Source organism: Gossypium arboreum, chromosome 9 (assembly GCF_025698485.1).
Source record: "Gossypium arboreum isolate Shixiya-1 chromosome 9, ASM2569848v2, whole genome shotgun sequence".
NCBI lineage: Eukaryota > Viridiplantae > Streptophyta > Magnoliopsida > Malvales > Malvaceae > Gossypium > Gossypium arboreum.
In genome coordinates this window covers 61209509-61236469 of record NC_069078.1, presented here as the reverse complement: position 1 = coordinate 61236469, position 26961 = coordinate 61209509, and the positions used below count along the sequence as shown (strand labels likewise).

Genomic DNA, 26961 nt, shown 5'->3' with positions numbered 1-26961 from the left:
TTATGTTCCAAAATATATAGTGGAAGGGACTCTGAAATTACAGCAGGGCAAGCTTGCTGAACAGAATGTGATTGTTTTTTAGGGTATTTCGTCAAGAATACCAGTTGAACAAGATGGTTGCGTAATACGTCAGTGATAATGCCCTGATGAACAACGAGCGATGATACCTTAAGCATTTAAAAAAGGATCATTCTCATTTCTGCATTCATATATCATGCATGACACATCTAGTTAGGAGTATTTGACTCATTCTGATCATGACATCCTAATTATTTGGCATAAACATAGGAAATCGATGCTACGGATCATATCCCTAGATGATGGTGTAACAACATCGGTAAATTCACAGATCTTATCTCTATAAGGTAGCAATGGAGCAGATAGAAGATTGCTAATCTTGTCTCCCTAAGTAGTAGTGGAGCAGATTTAAGCCACCAGCCTTGTCTCCCTGAGCAGCAGTGGAGTAGGTTGAAGATTACAGATTTTATTTCCCTAAGCAGTAGTGCAGCAGATCGAAGACGGCGAAGCTTGTCTCCCTAAGCAGTAGTGGAGTAGGCTGAAGATTACAGATCTTATCTCCCTGAGCAGTAGTGGAGCAGATCGAAGACAGCGAATCTTATCTCTCTAAGCAGTAATGGAGCAGATTTAAGCCACCATTCTATCTCCCTAAGCAGTAGTGGAGTAAGCTAAAGATTACAGATCTTATCTCCCTAGGCAGTAGTGGAGCAGATTGAAGACGGCAAATCTTATCTCCCTGAGGTAATAAGGGAGCAGATTTAAGCCACTAGTCTTGTCTTCCTGAGCAGCAAGGCAGCAGGCTGAAGATTGTAGTCTTGTCTTTCTGAGGTAGCAAGGGAGTAGACTGAAGATTGTAGATCTTGTCTCCTCGAGATAGCAGTGGGGTAAATAAAAAATGGCGACTCTTATCTTCCTGAGGTAGCAGACGAGCAGATTTTAGCCACTAGCCTTATCTCCTTGAGGTAGTAAGAGAGCAAGCTGAAAATTGTAGTCTTATCTTCCTGATGTAGTAAGGAAGCAGACTGAAGATTGTAGATCTTCTCTCCCTAAGCAGTAGTGCAGTAGATCGAAAACGGCAAGGCTTATCTTCCCGAGGTAGCAGGGGAGCAGATTTTAGCCACCAGCTTTATCTCCCTGAGGTAGTAAAGGAGTAGGCCGAAGATTGTAGTCTTATCTTCCTGATGTAGCAAGGAAACAGACTGAAGATTGTAAATCTTATTTCCCTGAGATAGTAGTGGAACAGATCGAAGATGGTGAATCTCATCTCCCTGAAGTTGCAGTGGAGTAGATCGAAGCCATTAATCTTATCTCCCTGAAATTGCAGTGGAGCAGGTTGAAGTTACAAGTCTTATCTCCTTGAAGTTGCAGTGGAGCAGACTAAAAATAGCGAGTCTTATCTCCCTGAAGTTGCAGTGGAGCAGACTGAAGATAGCGAATCTTATTTTCCTGAAGTTGCAGTGGAACAGATTGAAGCTATAAATTACAGATCTTATCTCGCTGAAGTTGCAGTAGAGCAGATCATAGCAAACCTTATCTCCTTGAAATTGCAGTGAAGCAGGTTAAAATTACAAGTCTTATCTCCCTGAAGTTGCAGCGGGGCAGGCTGAAGACAGCTAATCCTATCTCCCTGAAGCTGCAGTGGAGTGGATTTAAACGACGAGTCTTATACCTCTGAAGTTGCAGTAGGTCGGATCAAATCTACCATGGAAAATCTTATCTACCTGAAGTTGTAGTGGAGTAGATTGAAGCCACAAGTCCTATCTTCCTGAAGTTGCAGCGGAGCAGACTGAAGACAGCAAATCTCATACCTTTGAAGTTGTAGAGGAGCGGATTACCACAAATCTTATCTCCTTGAAGATAAGGTAGAGTAGATTGAAGTTACAAACCTTATCTCCTTGAAGTTGCAGTGAAGCAATGGAGCGGATTAAAGCAACAAGATGCAGTGGGCTGAACGAGTCTATCTAAAGAAGAAGAGCACAGAGAAGTTGAAACTCGGTAAGACCGGACAAAATTGGCCATTCTTTATGTCTTTGCTCTATTCTCGTTACATGACAACGAGCAAAGAGGGGCAGCTGTAAAAGGCCCAAATTGCCCGGGCCCATTTTATAACCTTAAACCCAATTTCAAACTACCAAAACCTAAAGCTACCCAAACCCACTAAAAACCCCAAGCCCACTAAACTAACCCTAAACCTAAACCAACTAAACAGACCCAAAACTCATTAAATCCCAAGACAAATTACCCTAGCAGCCCAATACCCAAACCATAGTTAAACAAAAAATACCTAGCCCTAACCCCACTTGCACTGCCTACAGCCGCTACTGCCATGCTAATCTTCTGACCACCAGCTCCACCGCTTGTCACCTGCTCCTCCACTTGCTCCACCACCTGCAAGGTTTAAAGAAGAAAAGACGGCAAATAAAAAAAAAATGTAAAAGGGCTATAAAAGCCATAAAAAAACACAATGTAAGGGTCTTTTTTCTTTTTGGAGAATCAATACAAAAGAACAATAGATTTTCTAATAAAAAAAGCAAAGACTCAAGCATAAAAACAAAACAGCAAATATTTGAAGAAGAAAAATCAAAATCGTGCTAAGGTTCTTTTTATTTTTATTTTTCTCTTTATTTTCTTTTCTCTCATAACGGTTTATGTACATATATATTTCTTATTTATGTTTTTTATGACTATATATATATGTGAGTAAAAAAAAATACCTTTTTTCAGCTGCCAGTGCCTGCGGTCGTGATGGTGGTCTGGTGGCTGGCGCGGCAGTCCGGTGATTGGCCTCATGACCGGAAAGCAAGAGGAGGGAGAGGGTGTTGAGAGCTTTGTTTTTCTTTTTGGGGGTGGGGAATGATAAAATGATTTTTTTTCAAAAAAAATTGACTTATATAGGCACCCAAAACGATGTCGTTTTGGGACTGGCCTCAAATGCCCAAAACGACGTTGTTTCATTCTTGGCCCGCGCGACCCAACCCGCTCCAAGCTAGGATCCGCATGTTTTATTTTGGAAGGGCTAATTGCACTTTTAGCCCGTCCGCTTTTTTATGGTTTTGCAATCAAGTTTTTTTTTTTAATTTTAATTTTTGCCCTTTAATTTTTTTGTTTCCAATTTAGTCCTCTTAGAAGCTGTGCGTTTCGGGGGAAGGGAAAATTTCTCTTTTGGTCCCTCCTTGTTATTCGCGCGTTCAATGTGATCCATTTCCTTTTTGTTTATTTCAAATTTGCCCCAAACTTTCGTTTTAAGTTCAGTTTAGTCCATTCTCATTATTTTTCTATTTTATTTTCAAATTAATTATTTTATTATTATCTTTATTATTATTATATTTACTATTATTATTATTATTATTATTATTAACGTATTATTACTACTACTTTCTATCTATTATTATTATCTTATTTAAAATATTAATATTATTTTTCCATAATTATTATATTATTATTATTCTTATTAATACGTTATTATTATCTTTTCTATCTTATTACTATTACTGTATTGTTACTAATATTATTATCATATTATTAGGCTAATTAATTTTATATTATTACTTCATTATATGTTTCCTTTTGCATTTACTTATATTTTTACTTACATCATCATTATTATTAATTTGTATTATCATTATTATTATTATTATTATTATTATTATTATTCTTATTAATGTATTGTTATTTTTATTTTATTTTATTATTATTGTTTCATCCTTATTTTATTTTTGTCTTCATTGTTATTGCATTATATATGCTTTTATATACCTGCGAATTTATTCGTGATTATCATTTTCATCAGTATTATGCCATTACCCATATAAACACCGTAATCCATTTTAAGTTTTATTACGAAATCATGTTGCATTTTACTCGTTATATCGAAAATTTCTTTTAAAAATAATAATAATAAGCAATTCTTCTTCGTATTTCGGGATTCAAATTTCTCGATAAATCTGAATAACGAACGTTTTAAAAACATTTTTAAATATTCTTGGGAATTAAGAAAAAATCGTATTCTAACTTACGAGATATGATTTCTTCCTAAAATCGAGATAGTCGAACATTTTTCAAAATAAAATTTTTTTGGCGTTCATTCTAATTTCGAGGATTTATGGCATTATGTACTAACTTACGGGATGTAGTCCTTTTTTCGATTAACGTGAAATACGCCATTTTTCTCAAAAAATTTCAATTAAGCAATAATTTAATGATAGATCGTATTTTTCTTCAAAGTTCTCAATTTTCGACACTAAGACACTAATTAATCAACTAGGTACCAATTTTGGGCGTTACGATGGTGCTAATCCTTCCTCGTGCGTAACCGACTCCCAAACCTGTCTTCCTGAATTTTATAGACCAAAAATCATCATTTTAATAAATTTAAATTTTTGTTAAAACGACTGAATTACCAGGTGATCTGATCACACCTAAATAAAAAAAATTGATGGCAATTCACGTTTTTTTTGTTTTCAAAACCAAGTCGACTCTTTTTTTTTTCAAAAAAAAAAAGGTTTCGACAGCATGCATGTACAAAATCAGAATGGTAAGCATGTAAGACATGCTGATGTACAGTAACGAAAATAGATGGCATGGAAGTCTATGCTTTACAAAATAAATTTATTAAACCTTTTAAAAACACATTAGTTTTGCCATGAAATTACATACATGGTTACATAACAGATTCAGAAATACAAATTAACAAAATCATACATTATATAAACTTATATAGACATAGCGAACCAAAACATACCATTAGAACTACTGGTATCATAACATGCAAATATATATATATATTTCAAATACCCAAAACACAGCAACACAGAAGCATATTTATCGATACCTTGTTTTCAAGTCTTAATTAAGTGGTTCAAACCCAACAGAGAGGCTAAATACAGTTCATGAAACAAAAAGGGCCAAAATGAAAATTTTTAGAAAATGGGCCCACAGGCCTGTGTGGTCCACATGGCTTCACACAAGCTCGTGTGGCCTATACGGCCTAAGAAGCCCAGACAGTGTGACACACGCGGTCTAGCATACGGTCATGTGGCATCGACAATCCCAATTTTGGCTTTCATCGATCGCTGATTTTTCGGGTTTTCGTTACACACCTGAATAGTTTCCGACGTAGTTTCAAAAATGAGTAATCCCACACCGTTTAAACGAGTAATCCCACACCATTTAAATGAGTCAGGAACTACTCGAAAGTTGCTGGAGGAACACCAAATGCCTCTTGATCCTCCCCTAAAACGTATCGAATTTAATTAGATACCATAAGATACGGATTTAGCACCATAACCTTGAAATTTCCAAAATCCCTAAACGCCAAACGATTAGTTTCATCAAAAGAATAGAAAAGGGATAAAGAAACCTTACCTCTGAAGATTGAAACCTACCAATAGAAACAATAAAATCCTGTAACACTCCTAACCCGTATCCTTCGTTGGAATAGGGTTAAGGAGCATTACCGTACAAATAAAATAGTAAGCCTTTCAATTCATACATCAATGTAAACTTAGTCTAATTACATTCAATTACATTCATAGTGTCCCTTAATCGAGCCATTGAGGCCCTAAATATACTTTAGAAACAATCTAGGACTAAATTGGAAACATATGAAAAGTTTAAGAAAAAGTCAGAAAAATTGGACTGCAGGGGTCACATGGCTGAGACATACACCAGTGTGTCAGGCTGTGTAACTTTCAAAATAGGGACACACGGTCGTATCCTCACCTGTGTAACTCTCTGAGTAGGGTTACACGGCCAAACCACATGCTCGTGTGTCAGGCAGTGTGCTAGGCCGTGTAACTATCTGCCTTGTATGCTTTTAAACCTACAGAGGACACACAGCTGTGTCGCATGGCCGTGTGTCATACATGGCTAAGACACATGTCCGTGTCTCAGGCCGTGTGGACCTAAAATGAACATTAAACAATAAGTTTACCGTTTCAAACTTACTTGGACCTTAAGAAACTCAAATACCAACTAAAATACTTATTCAAAATGACATTAATCAAGCCAAAAACATACCAAAATCAACCTATTAAGTGCCTAACCAATGTACCATCATTGATACCACAAGTATATACAATTGTACATCAAAATAGAACCTCAAACTCAACTTATCAATTCATCAAATCAACACCTAACCAATGTACCTATCATAGGTACCTCAAATACACATATCATTAATACATACCATTTCTATTTGCATTGAAACATCTACCTCATTCACATACATTATATAATATGGCAAATTACATTTAATATCATATTTAGCATTTTACTTATTCCAAAACATTAGTAATAACTACACAAGAGACTATTACATGCCATATAAACCGAATCAAACATTCCAAAAACTACTGAAATAAGCTGGATAGTGTGACTTGAGTGTCGATCCGATTGTCCAACCTTCTAAGTATCTACAAGAACATTAAACAACACAAATAAGCTCAATGAAGCTTCGTAAGTTTGACATATTAAAACAATAAATCTTATTGAAGTAAATACAACAATTCAAACAATAATAATTCAACTACCTCCACAATTTTAACCGATAAATCACACATGTACTCAATTTAAACTCAACGTATAGCAAATCCATCAAATTCATTAAACAAAATTACCTTACCGAGATTTTCAATTCGAAAAACGCCTTACGGATAGGAGTACATCGTTAGTCCAACCAAAACACACCAGATGCTTACACAAGCTAATCCTTCCAAAACACACTATTTCTCATAAGAGCTAGTCCAACCAAAACACATCAATGCTCAAAAGTGCTAGTCCCTCGAAAACACACAAAACAAAGTATAACACGAGAGTTCGCAACAAATGCTGAACCTCGATTTACTCGGGTAGTATATATACATCACTCCAAAACCATCTCCACTCCAATCCCCCATAACACACCAAATCATGATTGTACTCAATCTCGCGTTTAGTCTAAACCGAGCACCAAATTAAAAAATATATCTCAAATAATCAGTCATTATCAACAATTAAATATATATATGTTGTACCATGTTATTCTACTCAAAAATTCGTATAGAAGTTAAATTCATGTAAATGTTATATTCTAAACCGTACAAACTTACCTAGACTAAATTGTAGTAGTTGTAGAAGTTCATGGACTATTCCACTATTTTTCCTTTTCCACGAGTATCTACAGAAGCTTGATCTAAAATGTAAAATTTATCAATTATCATCTAACAATTCACATTCCAATCCATTTTTCAATTAATACCCTTTTATTTTTCAAATTTACACAATTACCAAACTTTTACAATTTTTACAATTTAATCCCTTAACCCAAAATTCATCAAATTAACCATTTTTTTCTCAAATATTCTATCCAAATACACTAGGACTTAAAAAGTCCCTAATGAATATTAAATTCACTATCAAACTCTATTATTTTGACATTTTTACAATTTAATCCTAAAATCAAAATCTAATAAAAATCACTTTACAAAATCATCAAACAACATAATCAAAGCTTCAAATACATGTTCGTCATAAACATTCAAAGTTCATCAATGGAAACTTCAAAAATTTTTAATAGAATCAAAAACGAAAGTATGGACTAGTTAGACCTAATTGCAACAATATCAAAAAACATAAAAATTATAAGAAACGGGAAAGAAATTCACTCACATGCAAAGCTAATAGCTTGGCCGATTCTCCTGGTTTAAATAACCCTCAACTTTCGGCTATGGAAGGTAAATTGAAGAAGAAACCTTATTTCTTTTATTTAATTTTGTTTTAATTTAGTTTTATTTTCAAAATTGCCATTGATCACATAATTTTTAATCAATTTCAGTATGTTGCCGTCCCACTATATTAACTAGGGTATATTTGCTACTTAAATCATTCTCATTTAACTTTCCAACTATCTAATTAACTAAATACAATAATTACTAAATTTTTCACATTTTATAAATTAGTTTTTTTTCCCTTTAATTAGCTATCTAAACGTTAATATTTCCGAACCACATTTTAATACGATTGAAATGACTTTATAAATATTCTAAAAATAATATTTATGAGTCGACATGACTGAAATTTGTTGTCCTGAACTACAGTTCCGTCACCACTGAAAATTGGAATGTTACAAATCCAGAACAAATTAAAAAGACAAAAACAAAATTAAGGAAAACATGAGAATTTGGGAAAGAAAGAAAAAAAAAACAAATTGTAGCAAACTTGAATAATAATAATTGTTGAAACCTTTTTTTTGAAAAGGTCGACTTTTATTTAAAAAAATAAAAATGGAGTCGCTACTAATCCTTTTTTTTTATGAGGTGTGATTGGATCACCTCGTAGTTTGATCGTTTTAATAAACTATTTTAATTTACTAAAACAACGATTTTGATCTACGAAATTTGAGAAAACGGGTTCAGGAGTCGATTACCTACGAGGAAGGATTAGCACCCTCGTAACGCCCAAAATTGGTACCTAATTGATTAATTAATGTCTTAATGTCGAAAGTTGAAAACTAGAAAAGAATTTAGAATACGATCACCTTTTTTATTAATGTTGATTTTTTTTTTAAAATGCTTGAATAAATTGAAACGAATGTCAAAGACCCTGTTGTCCTGAGATAACAAATGTCACATCCCGTAAGTTAGGATACGACATTTTGAACCCTCGAGAATAAGCTTGCCTTTAAATTTTTATTTAAAATCTTACGTGTTTTAATTTTGAAAGGATATTCGGATATTCGGATATTCAAGTTCAACGAGAAAATCGAAACCCTGTAAGTGAGGGTACAATTTCTCAAATCTCCCAAATACCTGACATTGCCTACTTTTCAAAAATTTTCTCTTTTTTTTTATGAATTTGAGTGAAAATTAATATAATATTTAAAAGATATACGCTTAGTTTATTCGATTATAGTATAAAATGCGACTAAAACATAAGAAAAATATCATGTTTAATGAATAATGATAGTGCGACATAATTTATGATAATATGACATAATATGCATGTTAGAACAATAATAATAATGAAATTTGATAATAGTGACAATAATAAATATTAATAATAATAACAACGCCAACAATAATGATAATGACAACCAAAACAATAAAAGCATAAAATGCACCTTAAATAAAAAACAAACCAATAATAAAAAATACAATAAAATAAATAAATAAATAAGTAAAATAAAGTATAATAAATAATATATATAATAATCTAAAAAGTATAATAAATAATATATATAATAATCTAAAAGTCCAAACTAAATGAATAAGGACTTAATCAACATTAAAAAAAATTAGAATCTAGATTTAAATAATGAATGTAAGGATATAAAAAGGATTAAATTGAAACCTAAATAAAATTGAGGGAAGAAGCCGGATAAAAAAATGAAATACTGGTCTAATTCGTAACGCGCTAAAAATATTGAGAGGCGAAAGGAAAAATATCCCTAGCCCTTTTATTGGCAGCGATTTATCCAAGGACTGAAATGACACAAAAATAAATTTATAGGGTAAATTAAAAAAACAAAAACAAAATGAGACTGAATTGAAAAAGCTAAAAAAAGCGGAAGGGTTGAAGCAATAAATAGCCCATTTAAGCAAAATACGCGGATCTTCCCCTTGGAGCGGGTCGAGTCGGATGCCCCCCCGAAACAACGCCATTTTGGCATTCGGGAGGGCCAAATGAAACAGCGTTGTTTTAAGCTTCTTATTTAAGCCCCAAAATTTTTTAACCCTTCATTTGAGCCTTTCCCTTAAAAAAATCTAAAAAAACCTTTCAAACTTTCTCTCACCCTTCAAAATCCGGCCAGGGGTCCGGTCAGCAGCCGCAGTCTGCAGTGGTCAAAAAAAGCCAAGGTCCCTACTTTTGCCCTTTCAACCCTCCTAATCCTAAATTCGGGCCCAAAAACCCCTGAAAAATTAACAAAAACACCCAAAAAACTGAAGAAACCTTTTGGTTTCCGGCCACCCATCCTCGGCGGTGGCTTCCTTGGCCGTTCACGTTGTTGAAAACCTGAACACCAGATGAGTTCCCTTTTTCTTTTATTGTTTCACCTTTTTAAAAGAAAAAAAAGAAATAGAAAGAAAATATCAAAATATAAAAGAAATCAAAATAACCAATATATCAAAAAAATCACCTTTTATTTCAAAGTTCTGTTTTTTTCGTATTTTGTTTTTGTTTCTTGTGTGCGTAAAAAAAATACAAAGGAATCGTCTCGGCTTTTATAGCCAATGCTAAGATCCGTTTTTGTTTGTTTTTGTTTTGTTTTCTACTGCCATTTTGTTTTCTTCTTTTGCGTGTCTTTTTCTCTTTACAGGCGGTGGTAGAGGCTAACGGTGGCGTTGGCAGAGGCGTGCACAGACGCATGCTTGCTGACGTGGAGGAGCAGGGCGGCTGAACATGCGGACAGGGTTTCTTCCCTTCTTTTTTTTTTTTTGACTGAAAACTAGTTTAGTTTTGGGCCATTTTGGAATACTAGGGTTTGAATTTATTTGGGCTGTAATTGAGTTTACAATTTTGGGCCGTTTATTGTAAATGGACTCTTAATTATTTGGACCATTAATACTATTTATTTTTTATTTTGGTTTTATATTTTGTATCTGAATTTCTGATTTAGGCCTGGGTAAAATTGGCACACTACAATAATAATAATAATAATAATAAACTTAAAAATAGAATAAAGGAACAAACGAATAAAATGGGGTGAGGGAACGTGCGAAAACTGTTTTTAGTTTTTGGAAATTAAAATTAAAATAAATATATATAGAAAAACAAATCAAAATAATAATATAATAATAATATTAACAAAAGGTAATATCCAATTAATAGATTAGATTTTGATATCTTATTAGATTTCGCCTAGAGTTTAAAGCAAAAAAAGAAAAAAAAAATCTTCCTTTCATAGACAAGGATTTGAATACAAGACCAAGGGATAAGTTGACATCTTATCACTAAACCATTAAGCTCATCATTATCATTAATTGAGCGAAAATAATACTTGACTGCAAGCTCAAATATAAGAATTTGGGCAAAAATTAAAAATATTCATGAAATAGGATTCAAACCTAGAATTTTACACACACAAACTCAGCACTTAACCGCTAAACCAAATCAATTTAATTTAACAAAATTCACAATCTAATTTCTTCTAATCCAATTTTCAGGATGTGGCACAACTAAAAATGCTAAAAATTAGGAGGAAAAAAATCTTATTTGTCATTCTCCTATTAGAAAGGGATAGGGATGACATGGAATCACATTTTCATATAATCCCTTGCTGTGTTATTATACACCCATCTATATCTAATATATTCTTCAACTTAATTTAACTTTAATTAAATTACTTAAAATAATTAATTTTTAAATTATAAACAAACATCTTTTCTTCTTTTACAAATTTTAATCATTTTGTTTTTTTCCCATAAGTTAATATTTTTATTTTTGTGCAACCAATTTTTGAAAAAAGTTAGTAATTTTTGTGAAATTTTTTCATGTCATTGACACATAATTTTGGTAATTATTTTACCCTAAACCTCGAACCTTGAATCTCAAACCTTGAAGTTTGGGGTTTGGGTTTAGGATTTAAGGTTCAAGACTTGGGTTTTGAGTTCGGAATTTAAGATTTAAGTTTAAGGTTTAAGGTTCAGGGTTATGAGTCTAGAATTTAGGGTTTAAGAGCTTGTGATTTTAGTTTTTTAAGCTTAAGGCTCGAGATTTTAGATTTAGGATTCAAAATTTTGAATTTAAGTTTCAAGGTAAAAAAATTACAAAATTATGTGTCAATGACATAAAAAATTATTAAAATATTATTAAATAATTTAAAACTATAAATAATATAAAAGAAAATATTTATAAAATAATTTCTCTATTAATAAGTGTATAATAATAATTTTATCAATTAAATAATAAATTTATTATAATAACTCATTGTCTGTCATCACATAGGAATTGACTGACTGTGAGCATAGTCACGTCTGCCCATAAAGATATAACATATAAAAATGTAAATGACAATTACCCTTTATTATACGCTATTATTTGATAATTTTTAATGGTAAATTTAATAATTGCGTTGGTTTAATTAACTCGTAATATTAAATATTTAATAATATAAATAATAATGTAAATATATAATAAATTTAAATATTTTAATGTTTATATAATGTTGACCCACTGCTATCCTCGTCCAAAATTGATACATTGTTTATATTATATGTATTTAAAATAATAGTTATAAACTCTCGAATATAAATCATAAAATAAACATAAATGATATAAAAATAATTACCCACAATATAAATATTTTTCCTAAATAAATTATGCATAAATCTTTCCAAATTATAAAAATTATTTCATTTATTAATAAACAACATGCTTCAATGCCAGTATCGTACATAAGTATTCGAAAACAAAATAGAGAATAAATTATACAGGCTAAAAGTATAGAGAAACAATGAGCAGAGGCCACCAGGAATTTACATGGTAATTTAATTCACCCCTCCAACTTCCAAATATTGTTAAAAGGGATAAATTAACAGGAATTTTTTTTTAAAAAAAGAAAGAAATTTGAATGCAGTACAAATACAAAAATATAAATTTAATAATAATTAAATAGAATTCCCCAGCAACATCTCTACATCCACAAGAATCTTTTGAGCTTTGCCTCAGTTTCTAAACCTGCAACCTGATCTGCCATGCTGCACAAGTAAATAAATTTTAGTTAGTACCCAAACCTGCTAAGGGCTAATTTAAATACAAATCAAAAGTATAGGAGCTTATTTGGTTATAACAAAAGTATAGGGACTTATTTAACAAAAATAAACTTGTTCAAGGGCTAGTTTAATATTTTGTGTCTTTCACAATACTACCCACTTTAAGAAACAAGAACAACATATTGAAATGGCAATTAGTAATAGTACATACAAGGGAGATCCGGTATTGGAAATGCTTGAAGATGGATTTCCAAATAACTCAAGTGATAATAGACCTCCTTCCATTGCACCTCCTACTCTCATTTCCGACCCTCCGGATTTTGTCGATGTACCTCGGGATTCCATTCCTGCATATATATTAAACCGACAAAACAAACATTAATCTCATATTCTCGTTTATCTCAAACTATTAATCAAATTCTAAATTCAAACTGAATTCTTAAACTCAGAATAGTCCTTCCATCAATCTAACTGTCAGCTTGACATTAAATGCTTGCCAACTTAGATTTGACGTGACTGGAAGATACTTTTAAGCTTGAGAATTCAATTTAGGAATTGACCTGTAGTTTAGGGATGTAGAGTGCAATTAACCCGTACCATGATAGATGATGACAATTAACAAGATCATAATTAAGACCATGGCCAAAATGGTGGTGTTAGAAGAAATGCCCTTAGTAGCTTTCATCTTCTTCAAGGCTTTCATCCTCTCAATCCTTGCACGTTTCAATCTAGCAAGCTCAGCTAACTCCTTAATTAACCTACGGTCAGCAGCATCCAATGTTGGTGCCTTTGGTGGTCTTGGTGGCTTTGGGGCCTTCTTATTACGTTTCTCTTTCCTTACTTTATTATTATTGTTAATTTTATTTTCATTGTTGCTCTCTTTACCAATAACACCCTTGTTATCTTGGCCTTCCTTATTCACTGCTTCCGTACTACCGGAATCCGAAGCATCACCGGATAATGACACTCTCTCGTCCGAGGAAACATTGTCTGAGAAGCAGAACTTTGAAAGCAACATTTGTGCCTTGTTTTTAAGGCTTGAAAATGGGTTCTTGATTTGATCTTCTTCGTCACTAATGGTTAAACCTTTTTCAAGGTCAAGTTCTGTGTTTTTTTCCCTTGTTGCCATACAATCTATTGAAACCCCACCACTCAATAAAATTTCAACCCGTTTTTTTCCCTTTGTTTAAACAAGTTTTGCCAATGATTCAATGAGCCAAAATTTAGGGTTTTCTTCAACAGAAACCCATCAATTGTCAAACCCTCCCTGCATGCATTAAACAAAAAACTCAATAAGATTTAAAAAAACCCTAAAAACCATTGAAACCCTAAAAAGGTACGTTGAGATAAAAGTTTTAAAAAAATACCTTGGAAAGAATGTAGGAGGAAGAGGAGGAGAGAAGAGAAGAGACAGTGTTCAAAGATGTAAGAAACTTCTTCCTTTGTATGTTTTTTTTTTTTTGCGTCTGTGTGTGTTTTCTTAATAATGTCTTTGGCTATGGTTTTAGGTTTCAAATATAAAGGGGGTAAATTGAAAAGCAACAGAAAGAACCATTGCTGACCTTAATTGGTGGCCTCCCCCTTTGTTTTCCTCTAATTTCTCACTTGTAACCATCAATGGCAATTGTCAATGCTTTCTTTTTTCTATTTTTGTCTTTTTTTTAAAAGTCATTTTAATTAATTTCAAATATTCGAGATTGTTGTACGACCGTTTTTGCATGAAAAATGAAGTTGTTTAACAACTCCAGACAAAATATACTCTTAAATGTAATATATGTTTCAAAATATTTAACAACGTAACGTAAAAATGTAATTATAAAAAATAGATATACAACGTTAAGTTTTCTAACACACATACTAATTTAGACAAACAACTAAAGTGCAACAACTCTTTCAACTCCGGTCATTGATTAACAACTCAAAGTATGTTGTTGTTTACGAATTTGATTTAATTTGTTTTTTATTCAGATATTTTAATTATCCATTATTTACGGATTCGAATATTTATTACCAATATTTATTTTACTTTTGTGGATAAAAATTAATATTCAAATATATAAAACCATTATCCACGTGCTTTTTAAAATTTTTATTTTATTTTATTGGAATTATGTTGGAATTTCGATATTAAAAAAGAAAGAATTGTAGAGAAAAAATGAGAAATTTAGCAACAAAATTATCTGTTAAAGTTTTTTATTTTTATTTTTCACTCATCTATTAGGAACAATGTAACTAGGGTATTTATAATAAGAAAAAATATAATAAGAAAAAACTCTTAAATATGAAAAGAAATAACAAAGATTTTACACTAATAAATGTCAAATATAAATGCTAAATATATTATACTAACAAATACTAAATCTCCTAGAAAGAAAATATATTTTGTTTAATTTTACTTGCAAGCAATCTCTTTAAATACTGTTCATATTTTTTAGTTCACAAAAGTTGAAGTGTTCGCCAACTTTGCATGAACGGTCATCTCGCAACACTCCTCTTTGGCCTTCATGCTGCGAACACCAATTTTATCCCTAAACTTTTCAAACCTCGACTTTCCAAGTAGTTTGGTCAAGATGTCTGCAAGTTGATCCTCAGTATTGTAATGGACCAGAGTCACTTCTTTGCTCTGTTCGAATTCTCTCACAAAGTAACACTTAATTTTAAAATGCTTTGTTTTTCCATGAAAGACTGGGTTCTTCGCGATTGCTATGGCAGACTGATTGTTGCAAAAAATTTGAGTTGCTTCAACCTGTACATGATTCAAATCAAACATACATTTTCTCAACCAAATTGCTTGATTAACTACTACTGCTGCAGCTACATACTTAGCCTCAGTAGTGAATTAACCAACTATTGATTGCTTCTTCGAACTCCAAGAGAATACTTCAGATCCAAATGAAAAGAAATATCTAGAGGTACTTCGCATATCATCCACTAATCCAGCCCAGTCACTGTCAGTGTACCCAATAAGTTTTAAGGAGTTTGCCATTGTAAACTAAACACCAAAATCAATTGTTCCTTTGATGTATCTCAGCACTCTCTTCACCGCTTTGAAATAAGAAGTATCACAGCAGTGCATAAATCTTGACAACAAGCCAACTGCAAACATAATATCTGGTTGTGTTGCTGTTAAGTACAACAAACAACCCACAAGGCTTTGATAGTTCTTCTCATCAACTTTCTGAAAGTTTTCACTATTGCAGAGTTTTCTCTAAGTGCAATAGGCATGCTAATTGGTTTACACTTTGCCATGCAGAAACTCTTCAAAATATTCAATTCGAAGTCCTGTTGACTTATGAAAATTCCTTCTTGAACTTGTTAAACTTCCATCCTAAGAAAATATCTCATTTCTCCAAGATCTGACATTTTGAACATGTTCTCCATTTGTTGTTTAAATTCATTTACTAAGACTTCGCTGCTTCCAATCACAAGTAGATAATCTACATATAGCAAAACAATTAGAGAAGTGATTTTACCAGTTTACTTCATATATAGGGTAAGCTCGCTAGGACTCTTTTCAAATCCTAAGCTTACAAAGTGCCCATCTATCCTCACATACCAAGCTCTTGGAGTCTATTTCAAACAGTATAAGGCATTTTTAAGCCAATATACCTTCTCTTCTTTTCCTTTAACTACGAACCCAAGAGGTTGCTCCACATAGATTTCTTCTTGCAAATAGCCATTCAGAAAACTTGATTTAACATCCAACTGATGAGTTTTCCAACTCTTCTATGCTGCTAAGGCTAATAATAATCTGATCGTGTCCAGCCTTGCTATTAGTGCAAAAGTCTCTCAGTAATCAATGCCATACTGTTGACTAAAACCTTTCACAACCAACCTTGCCTTCAACTTGTTAAATAAACCATCGAATTTAATTTGGTTTTGAACACCTACTTAACGCCAATGACCTTTTTTGGGAAGGTTTGTCAATGAGCTCCCAACTTTGGTTCTTATGAATCATGTTCAGTTACTCTCGTATGGAATATTTTTACCCTTATATAGTTTCAGCCTCTTCAAAGCTCGCAGGTTCAAGTAGTGCTACGTTAGCTTTCTGATAGATCTCATCAATGGATCGTGTGCCCCTTACTGGAGTGTCGTTGAAGTTTGCTTAAATTAGCTCATCGCTATATTATGACTTCAGCTCGCCATCATCATAATGGTTTTATAAGCCCAGTTCACCTAACCTTTGCTTAGCCTCAATAGCATCCCAATTCTAAGTTTTACTTTCATTGAACACAATATCCCTATTTGCCAAAATTTTCTTAGAGGAAAAATCATAAATTCTATAACCCTTCTTATTGTTGTTGTATCTAAGGAAGATACCTGATCGCGACCTCCTTTCTAACTTCCTCCAAAATAAATGTATCCAAAAACTTTAAAGTAAGAAACAAAAGGTTTGTTTCCAAACCAAGTTTCAAATGGAGTCTTTCCTTCTACAGCCTTGGTTGGTAATCTGTTTAGCAAATAGATTGATGTGTTCACTGCCTCAGCCCAAAATTCTTTTGGCAGTTTGCTTTCAAGCAATAGACACCTCATCATGTCCATCACTGTCCTGTTCTTTCTCTTGCACACTCCATTTTACTGTAGAGTGTCTATGTTTGTGAGCTAGTGATGGATTTTTACTTCTTCACAATAGCTTTGTAATTTATTTGAAGTGTACTTAGTTTCATTATCAGACCTGACTTCCTTCAGTTTGCAATTAGTTCGGTTTTCAACCTGTACTTTAAACTTCCAAAATAGTTTGGCTACATCAAATTTCTATTTCAAAAAATGTACCCATCAATGCCTAGTACAGTCGTCAATGAACAAGACAAAATATCTACACCCATTCAATAAGGGTGTTTTCATGGGTCCGCACACGCTAGAGTACACCGACTGTAGCTTTTCTTGGGCTCGCCAAGCTTTGTTCACTAGGAATGGTAGCCTTACTTGCTTTTCAAGTTGGCAGACTTCGTAGATACCTGTAACACCCCTAACCCGTAACCGTCATCGGAATAGGTTAAGAGGCATTACCGGACTTGGAACTCAATTCAGAACAATCATTAATCAAGTATAACATTATTTCTGTAAATATCATTCATTCATATTCAATATATATTTAAATCGAGCATACAATACTTAAAACATGCATTTAGGACCTAAATTGATAACATATAGAAATTTCAGAAACTTAGAAAAATTTTCAAAGCAAGAGGGGTCACACTCCCGTGTGCCCCAACCGTGTCCCTCACACGGCCAAGTGACACGCTCTTGTCTCCGGCCGTATGGACATTCGAAATGGAATCACATGGCTGTGTCCCAGCCCGTGTCTGACCCCGTGTAACTCTCTAACTTGCTCACACTGCTAGACCATACGTTCGTGTGTCTAACTCGTGTAGTAACATGACTCACAGATATGCCCGTGTCTCAGGCTGTGTGAAAATAGGGCATACATACTGACTTGCACACACACCAACCACACACCCGTGTGACTAGCCAGTGTGAAAATTGGGTGTTACACGGCCAAGTCACACGCCCGTGTACAAGGCCGTGTGGATGGAAATAGGCTATTTACCAAGCCAATTTTGCCACCCACTTTAAGCATTCTTAAATAAGCAATTTATACCACATTTACACATCAATAGGCAACCATTTCGTATATATATATATTTCATAAACCTATAATACCAATTCTAAGCATGCTTCAAATCTCAACCAATTCAATATCATAATAAACATTCCAAACAATTCATATCAACTTATTATATCAAATCATTACCAAACATATTCATGTACACATACCTCATTTGGTATCATTAAAATATACCAATTTTGCATTCATAAACCAAGCATGTATAAACCACATCATATGGCATCACATATATACAATCAAAACAACCATACTACTTCAAGCCACATCACATAGCTTGTTCATATACCAAGTTCACATCAAAATCATTAACATAAGATGGTCATACTTTACAACCTATAAACTTTCTTATATATGCCATATTTATATATCTTCCATGAGTTCCAAAAATACCAAAAAGTCGTCTGGATAGTGTGATAGTAATCTCCGACTTTAATCGAATTGAGCAAGCTTTTGAATCTATAAAACACGAAAAAATAAACAGAGTAAGCATTAAGCTTAGTAAGCACGTATAATATAGAATTAAACTTACCAAATGACAATAAGCATTATAACAAATTAAAAATCCAATCTATTTGCTTATAATGCTTATTCACATCACCATTCACAAGTTAGTCATCTAACATTCATATATTCATTCCTTCATAAGGATGAAACCAAACAAATAACATTCATATAACATCAAATACTAATTATATAAGTATCTCATGTATCATATTATCTATATAATTTATGTATTCATATATCATAAAATCCATGTAATTCATGTAGTTCATGTAACTTATAATTCATGTAAATCATATAGCTCTTATATAATATAATCTTCATAAATCATGTTGGTATAATACCCGTTGAACCTACTGAAATATCGAGGGATACTCGGGTGATACACATTAAGTGTGTAAATCAGTAATCTGTCAATTCATCATCATTTTCGCTCTTTCGAGCCATGATTGGTAAGCTCCTCCTGAGCTGATAAACGGTAAGCTCCGAAGAGCTGAATGGTAAGCTCCAATGAACTGAAACGGTAAGCTCATATGAGTAAAGGTGAGTTCGCAACAAATGCTGGAGCTCAAGCAAACGGTAACTCTAGTGACATGTCACTTGTATCCTACGACTTTCTATGGTTCAAACGGGACTTGGTATTTCACGGTAACAATTAATATAGGCATTCAAATTTCATTAATTACATATATTCAATCCCTATTCATCCATTTCAAATAAACACAATTTGTTTAAAGTTCGATTCTAATTATACGAACTTACCTTGAGTGGCTCGGATATCAACTAACGGCTACTCGTTAATCTTTTCCTTTCCCTGATCTAAACTCGAACTCGGCTTATCTTGGTTTTAATTATCAAATTCAACATATTCAATATTCAATCAATTCAAATTAGTCAATAATTCATATTTTTGGTAAATTACACAATTAACCTTATACTTTCACATTGTTTACAATTTAGTCCTCAGCTCGTAAAAATGCAAATTCGATAAATTTTCATGAAACCCATGTCTAGCCGAATTTGTTGTATAATACTAGTAGCCTATAATTTCATCATATTCACACTTTTAACCACAACAAATAAATCCCTATTTTGCATTTTTGTCAAAAATCACTTTATAAAACTTGTATATCTATTAACAATCATCAATAATCCATCAAGAAACTTCAAGATACCTAAGTATTCATCAATGGAATATCTCAAAATCTTTCACAGTTTTAAAAATGAAGGTATGGGTTAGCTAGATTAAGCTGCAACGAGCTCAAAAACGTAGAAATCATAAAAAATGGGACAAAAATCGTACCTTAATTGACAAGAAGAGCTTGGTTGAAAGTCTAGCCCTAAAATGAATGATTTCATTTCTCAAATTCGGCTTGGAGAAGATAAATAGCCAAAAAAAAAAAAAAGATTTTGGTTTTATTTAATTTAACTTAATAACCTATTTACCATTTTGACATTTAAAAATAATTCTATTTACAAAACTACCAAGTCAACTACTCCACTAACTTAATAATGGACTAATAACCACATAAGGACTTAACCTTTAAGGTTCCATATCTTTTAAGCACTTTTAACTAATAGCACACAAGTTTTACACGTTGCGCGATTAAGTCATTTTTACCAAATTAAGCATTTAAACGGTAAAATTTACTTACGAAACTTTCACATAATTAATCTATCATGCTGTAAAACATATTAAAATGATAATATAAATATTTTGACTTCAGACTTGTGGTCCCAAAACCACTGTTCCGATTTGACCTAAAAACGGGTTGTTACAACTCTCTCCCCTTAGGGATTTTCGTCCCCGAAAATCTTACTGGTAAAAAGGTTAAGGTACTGTTTTTGCATAGCTTCCTTGGGTTCCAATGTAGCTTCCTGAATCCCGTGTTTATGCCGAAGAACCTTCACAAGTGCTATATGTTTATTTCTCAATTCTTTGATTTCTCGAACTAGAATTCTGATCGATTCTTAGTTATACGACAAATCAGACTGTATCTCTACATCAATGGGAGAAATCACATGTGACAGATCTGATCGGTATCGTCGTAGCATCGGAACATGAAAAAAATTATGTATCTTTTCAAGTTCAGATGGTAGCGATAGTCGATACGCTACAGGCCCTATTCTTTCAACAATCTCATACGGCCCGATAAATCGCGGACTTTCCTTTACGTTCGAAACAGAAAATTTTCTTCCATGGTGACACTTTCAAGAATACACGATGTCTGACATGAAACTCTATTTCTTTACGTTTCAAATCCGCGTATGATTTTTGTCAATCTGAAGCTACTTTCGCGAATCACTTTTAGTTTTTCTTCTGTTTTTCTGATCAATTCAACCCCATGAATCTTTTTCTCACTTAATTCAGTCCAGTATAACGATGTTCAACATTTACTACCGTAAAGAGCTTCGTATTGTGCCATCTTTATACTCGTTTGGAAACTATTGTTATAAGCAAATCCAATCAGAGGCAAGTATTTTTCCCAGCTATCTTCAAACTCGAGAATGCAACAACACACCATATCCTCAAGTATCTGTATAATTGTTTTGAGCTGACCGTTATTCTGAGGATGAAAAGCTGTACTGAAATTCAATTTCGTTCCAAGAGATTCTTGTAATTTCTTCCAGTATCTTAACGTAAATCTCGAGTCTCTATCAGAAATAATAGACAGTGGTGTAGTATGCAATCGTTCAAATTCAGACAAGTACAATTCAAGTAATCTATCCAAAGAGAAATCCGTAAGTACCGGTATGAAATGAGCAGATTTCATCAGTCTATCAATAATAACCTAGATTGCGTCTTTCTTTTTTAAAGTCAGGGGCAATTCCAATACAAAATCCATTGTAACTCTATCCCATTTCTATTCCGGAATCATTATTGGTTGTAATAAACCTGACGGTACTTGATGTTTGGCTTTTACTTGTTGACAAATTAAACATCTTGATACAAACTCTGATATGTCTGGTTTCATTCCCGACCACCAGTAAAACTGTTTCAGATTGTTATACATTTTAGTGCTATGTGGATGAACAGAAAAGTGACTATTGTGTGCCTCATGTAGAATCTTCTGAATGAGTTTGGTATCTTTTGGTATACAAATTCTATTCCGAAACATTAATCAATCATTATTTCCCATATGAAATTTAGAATTAGAATTAGACTCACATAAAATTAGTTTAGTTTGCAACTTGCTGTCATTTTTCTGAGCTTCGCAGATTTGTTACAATAATACCGGTCTAGCTCTCATCTCAGCTAGAATAGATCCGTCATCATATATCATCATCTGAGTATTCATTGCTTTTAAATCAAATAAGGACTTTTGATTCAAAGCGTCGGCTACAACGTTAACCTTCCCCGGATGATAATCAATTACAAATTTGTAATCTTTCAATAGTTCAAGCCATCTTCGTTGTCACAGATTCAAATCTCTTTTTGACATCAAATACTTCAAGCTTTTATGATCTGTAAATATTCGGCATTTCTAACCATATAGATAGTGTCGCCAAATCTTTAGTGCGAATACTATTGCAGCTAATTCAAGATCATGTGTCGGATAATTCCTCTTATGTGGCTTCAATTGTCGGGAAGCATAAGCTACAACTTTTCCATCTTGCATCAATACATAACCTAGTCTATTTAACGACGTGTCATTGTAAATCACAAACTCTTTACCTGATTCAGGTTGAACTAAAACTGGCGCTTCTGTTACAGTGCTTTCAACTGTTTGAAACTCTGTTGACACTTCTCGGTCCATTTACATTTCACATCTTTTTAAAGCAATTGAGTTAATGGTACTGCAATAATCGAAAATCCTTTCATGAATCTCCGATAATATCCCACTAATCCCAGGAAACTTCTAATCTTAGATACATTTTTTGGAGGTTTCCAGTCAACAATAGCAGAAATCTTACTTGGATCAACTCGAATACCTTCAACTGAAACTATATGCCCCAGAAATCCAACCTCTCGAAGACAAAATTGACATTTCCTGAACTTTGCAAATAATTGCTTATCTTGTAAAGTTTGTAACACAGTTTTCAAATGTTTGGTATGTTCAGACTCATCACGTGAATAGATCAGGATGTCATTAATGAATACAACCACGAATCTTTCTAAATACGGTCTAAATATTCGATTCATCAAATCCATAAAAACAATAGGAGCATTAGTTAAACCAAATGACATAACAAGAAATTCATAATGTCCGTACCTTGTTCTGAAAACTGTTTTCGGTACATCAGACTCTTTAACTCGCAATTGATAATATCCTGATCTCAGGTCAATTTTCAAAAATACTGTAGCCCCTTTCAACTGATCAAAAAAATCATCAATCCGTGGTAAAGGGTATTTTTTCTTTATAGTCACGTTGTTCAGTTGTCTGTAATCAATATACATTCTCATTGACCCTTCTTTCTTTTTCACGAATAATACTGGAGCACCCCAGGGCGAGAAACTCAGTCTACCAAAACCTTTATCTGTTAACTCTTGCAACTGAGCTTTCAACTCTTTCAACTCTGTCGGTGCCATTCTATACGGAACTATCGATATAGGTGTTGTTCTTGGTATTAATTCAATACCAAATTCAACCTCTCTAATTGGCGGTAATCCCGATAGTTCTTCTAGAAATACATCTAAAAACTCGCAAACTACTGGTACAGATTCAATTTTTGATTTCGATACCTTAGTATCCAGTACATATGCAAGATATGCATCACAACCCTTTTTCATACATTTCTGAGCCATCAAAGACGATATCACAGTAGGAAATTCACTCGAATCATCAGACTCAATCCAAAGAATTTCACCGTTCTGACATTTCAACTCGATAATCTTTCGTTTGCAATTCACAACTGCATCATGCATAGTCAGCCAATCCATACCCAAAATCACATCAAACTTATCGAATGGTAGAAGCATGAAGTTAGCTTGAAATCTGTAACCTCAGTCATCTAAGGATAATTTCTACAAATTTTATCAACTAGAACAGATTTGCTAGGGGGTTCGATACTTTAATTACAAACTCTGTAGACTCAGCATGTAAACTCTTTTTAAACACTAAATTCATGCAGATATATGAATGAGTTAATCTAGGATCAATCAACGTAACTATCTCAGTGTCAAAGAGAGAAAAAGTATCGGTAATAATGTCTGGCGATGATGCCTCATCACGTGCAAGGATAGCATAAGCTCGGTCAGGTGCTCGTGCCTCAGATCTCATTATTGTATCTCTAGTAGCACCTCGATTACCACTCGTATTCCCAGTATTTCGGGGACTAATTTTTGTTGGTTGATCTCTTTCAGCCATAGGCTTTTCTGGACAATCCTAGAGAAGGTGATCAAAAGATCCACATCTAAATCAAGCACTTCTCTTAAGTTTACAATCACCATAATGTCACCTATTGCAATGCTTGCTGTAACAGCCCGTTTTTAGGGTTAATCGGAATAGTGGTTTTGGGGCCGCCAAATCTAACGAGTAGGTTTGTAAATATTATATTTAATATTTACGAGTTAATTGCGAGTTTAAAAAAGGTTTTTGATATTGTGATTTTTGTTTTATAAGCTAAGTTCAAGTGGTATGACCCTAAGGTCAAGTGGGTTTAGAAAATGAGGTATCGACACCTCGTTTCTATAAATCGAGTCATAAATATTTTTATAAATATTTACGGAGTGGCAATAAGATGGTATTAAAGTTTCGTTGAAAATTTTTATCGTTTTGATAGTTAATTAAGCAAAAAGGACTAAATCGCGCAAAATGTAAAAGTTGTGTTCTATAAGTTAAATATATTAAATGACTATGGAATTAAAAAGTGGGAGTCCTTAAGTGGTAATTATTCCATAATTGTTGATAGTAGAATTCCATGGGTTGGTATAATGGAAATTATTAATGTATATTAAGGTTAAATATGGTATTTGGTAATTATAATAAAATAAAATAAAATAAAAGCCAAATTACATGCTATCATCTTCATCAATAGCTGAATGTGAGAAAGAAGATAATGTTCTCAAAGCTTTGAAGGTTCAGCCATGGTTGTTCATGCATGTAAGTTCATTTCGTCTCGATTTTTAATAATTTTTACGTTTTTGAGATCGTTGCTTTGTGTTCTAGCTAGCCCGTACTCTTATTTCAAAATTGTTAAAGTATTTGGATGATGCCATTGTTGAATATTTGAGTACCTTGATGTTAAATGATAGAAAATAAATCTTTGATGGTAGATTATTGAGTTTTGTTAAGTGAACTTTAGCAAAAATGTCAATTTTGGACTAAATTATGAAATAGAATAAATTATGTGGTAAAAGTGTGAATAAATGAAAAATATGGGCTGATATGAGCATGTATAAAATTCGGATAGCTTGGGCTATGATGAAATTGACTAAATTTGCATTTTACGAGCTTAGGGAATAATTTGTAAAAAGGTCAAAAGTGTAGGGGTAAAATAGTAATTTTATAAAAATATGAAATTGAGTTAAAATGAATAGAATATGAATTGAAATAGCTGAATTTGAGTGATTTGATCAAGTTAAGCCTCGTACGAGTCTATATCGAGGGAAAAACAAAGTTTCGGATTGGTCGATCCATTTCAATGTTTTGATGATCGAGGTAAGTTCGTATGTATTAAGCATTGTTAAATTTATGCTTTTAATGCTTGATATTGTATAAATTCTCTATACGTGATTATTGTTATGATTAATGACTTATCGGCTAAAATGGCACTTAGTGTGCGGTTCGAAATAGCTTCGGCTAAAAGTGGCACTTGGTGTGCAATTTGAGATAGCTTCGGCTGTATATACAAATGTCACTTAATGTGCAAAGTATCGAGGATGGCACTTAGTGTGAGAAACATCCAGGATAGCACTTAGCATGCGAGGTATCGAGTATGGTACATAGTGTGCAAGACATCAAAGATGCAATGGCATTATGTATATGTATGAAATGGTAAGGATCGGTATAGGTATGTATAGAAACTCAACTTAATATGAAATCCATGAATGGTAAGTCCATGAGCATTGTGAAATGATGTTGTGTTAATTTGGTGAATAATGATATATGTTTATAAATGTATGGATTTCTAATTGAAAGAAAGGAAGGTGTGGTAAATTTATTTATTATCATTTTCTTACTAAAACAGTTTTAGACAGCAGCAGTAATCTGACTTTTAAAATACACCAAAAATAGTAGAAAGTGAGTTAGAGATTAAATAAAAATGGAATTGAAGCTTATTAAGTCTAGTTTCTTATAAAAGAAATGGTGTAAGCAAAAGAATTTCATATTATGAGATAATTGAAGTTGTGTGAGACAGAGTCAGAAGGATTTTGAAATCCCTTGCTTTAATTTGAGAAAATCATTAAAAATTGTAAAAATATAGTTATGAGTTATAATTTATATGCCTATAATTATTAATGAGTATATTTTCAATAAAAATTGACAGGAACATCATCCGAGTCCCGTAATATGAGATAACTAATTTTTAGTGAAGAAATGTCGAAGCTATTAGGCAGCGAAACAGGGGTGAATTTAAAGAATAAAATGTACTTATTGGATAAACAAGAAATTCTGAAAATTTTATGGTAAGAATATATGTGAGTCTAGTTTCAAGGAAAATTAGCGGAACTTAATTTCGAGTTCTGTAGCTCTAGATATAAATAAATTAATGACTATGACTCAAGAAAACAACTTGACCTGATCATAAGTAAAAAAGCAAATATGGTTGTATTACCTTGAGAAGCAAGTTAATAAATTACTTATTATTTTCATATGAACTTACTAAGCTTTATAGCTTACTCCCCTTCCTTTTCATCTCTTATAGATTTATTTAGCTAGCTCGGGTTGGAGATCGCCGGAGATTCCATCATACTATCAAGCTACCATTTGGGTATAAGTATTCAAATACTTATGTCTATGGCATGTATACGGGCTTTATCTTTTGTAATTATGTCATTACTAATGTGGCCAAATGTGTTGGCCTATAATGGTTATAGTTCAATTTTTGTATAGACATGAATGGTGGCTTATGTTGATTATATGATTATGCATGTGCCTATGTCATGGAGATGAGGCTTGTGATTGTGTGTATGTAATGACTTATATTGTTGCTGGTGAATGCTTGATGGTTTAATTGAGA

The 26961-nt window shown here is 32.9% G+C and overlaps 1 protein-coding gene across 1 annotated transcript; it reads right to left on the bottom strand.

Moving 5' to 3' along the window:
* Positions 1–1100: 1100 nt before the first annotated feature.
* On the bottom strand, positions 1101–14295 carry LOC128280448 (uncharacterized). The gene is made up of 7 exons (XM_053018591.1): positions 14075–14295; positions 13305–13974; positions 12919–13054; positions 12659–12692; positions 2314–2406; positions 1827–1979; positions 1101–1196 (listed from the first exon to the last, which is right to left on the bottom strand). Exons 2-7 carry the CDS (start codon positions 13834–13836, stop codon positions 1101–1103), a joined length of 1044 nt encoding a protein of 347 aa, XP_052874551.1. The 5' UTR covers positions 13837–13974; positions 14075–14295.
* Between the last annotated feature and the right edge of the window lie 12666 nt (positions 14296–26961).

Excerpts from the sequence above, each read along its gene's own strand:
- LOC128280448 (XM_053018591.1), bottom strand. The coding sequence starts at position 13,836 with ATGGCAACAAGGGAAAAAAACACAGAACTTGACCTTGAAAAAGGTTTA. Across the intron at positions 13,055-13,304 it reads AATTGTCATCATCTATCATG|GAATGGAATCCCGAGGTACA; the intron begins GTACGGGTTAAT and ends ATATATATGCAG. Across the intron at positions 2,407-12,658 it reads TTGCAGGTTTAGAAACTGAG|GTGGTGGAGCAAGTGGAGGA; the intron begins GCAAAGCTCAAA and ends TAAACCTTGCAG.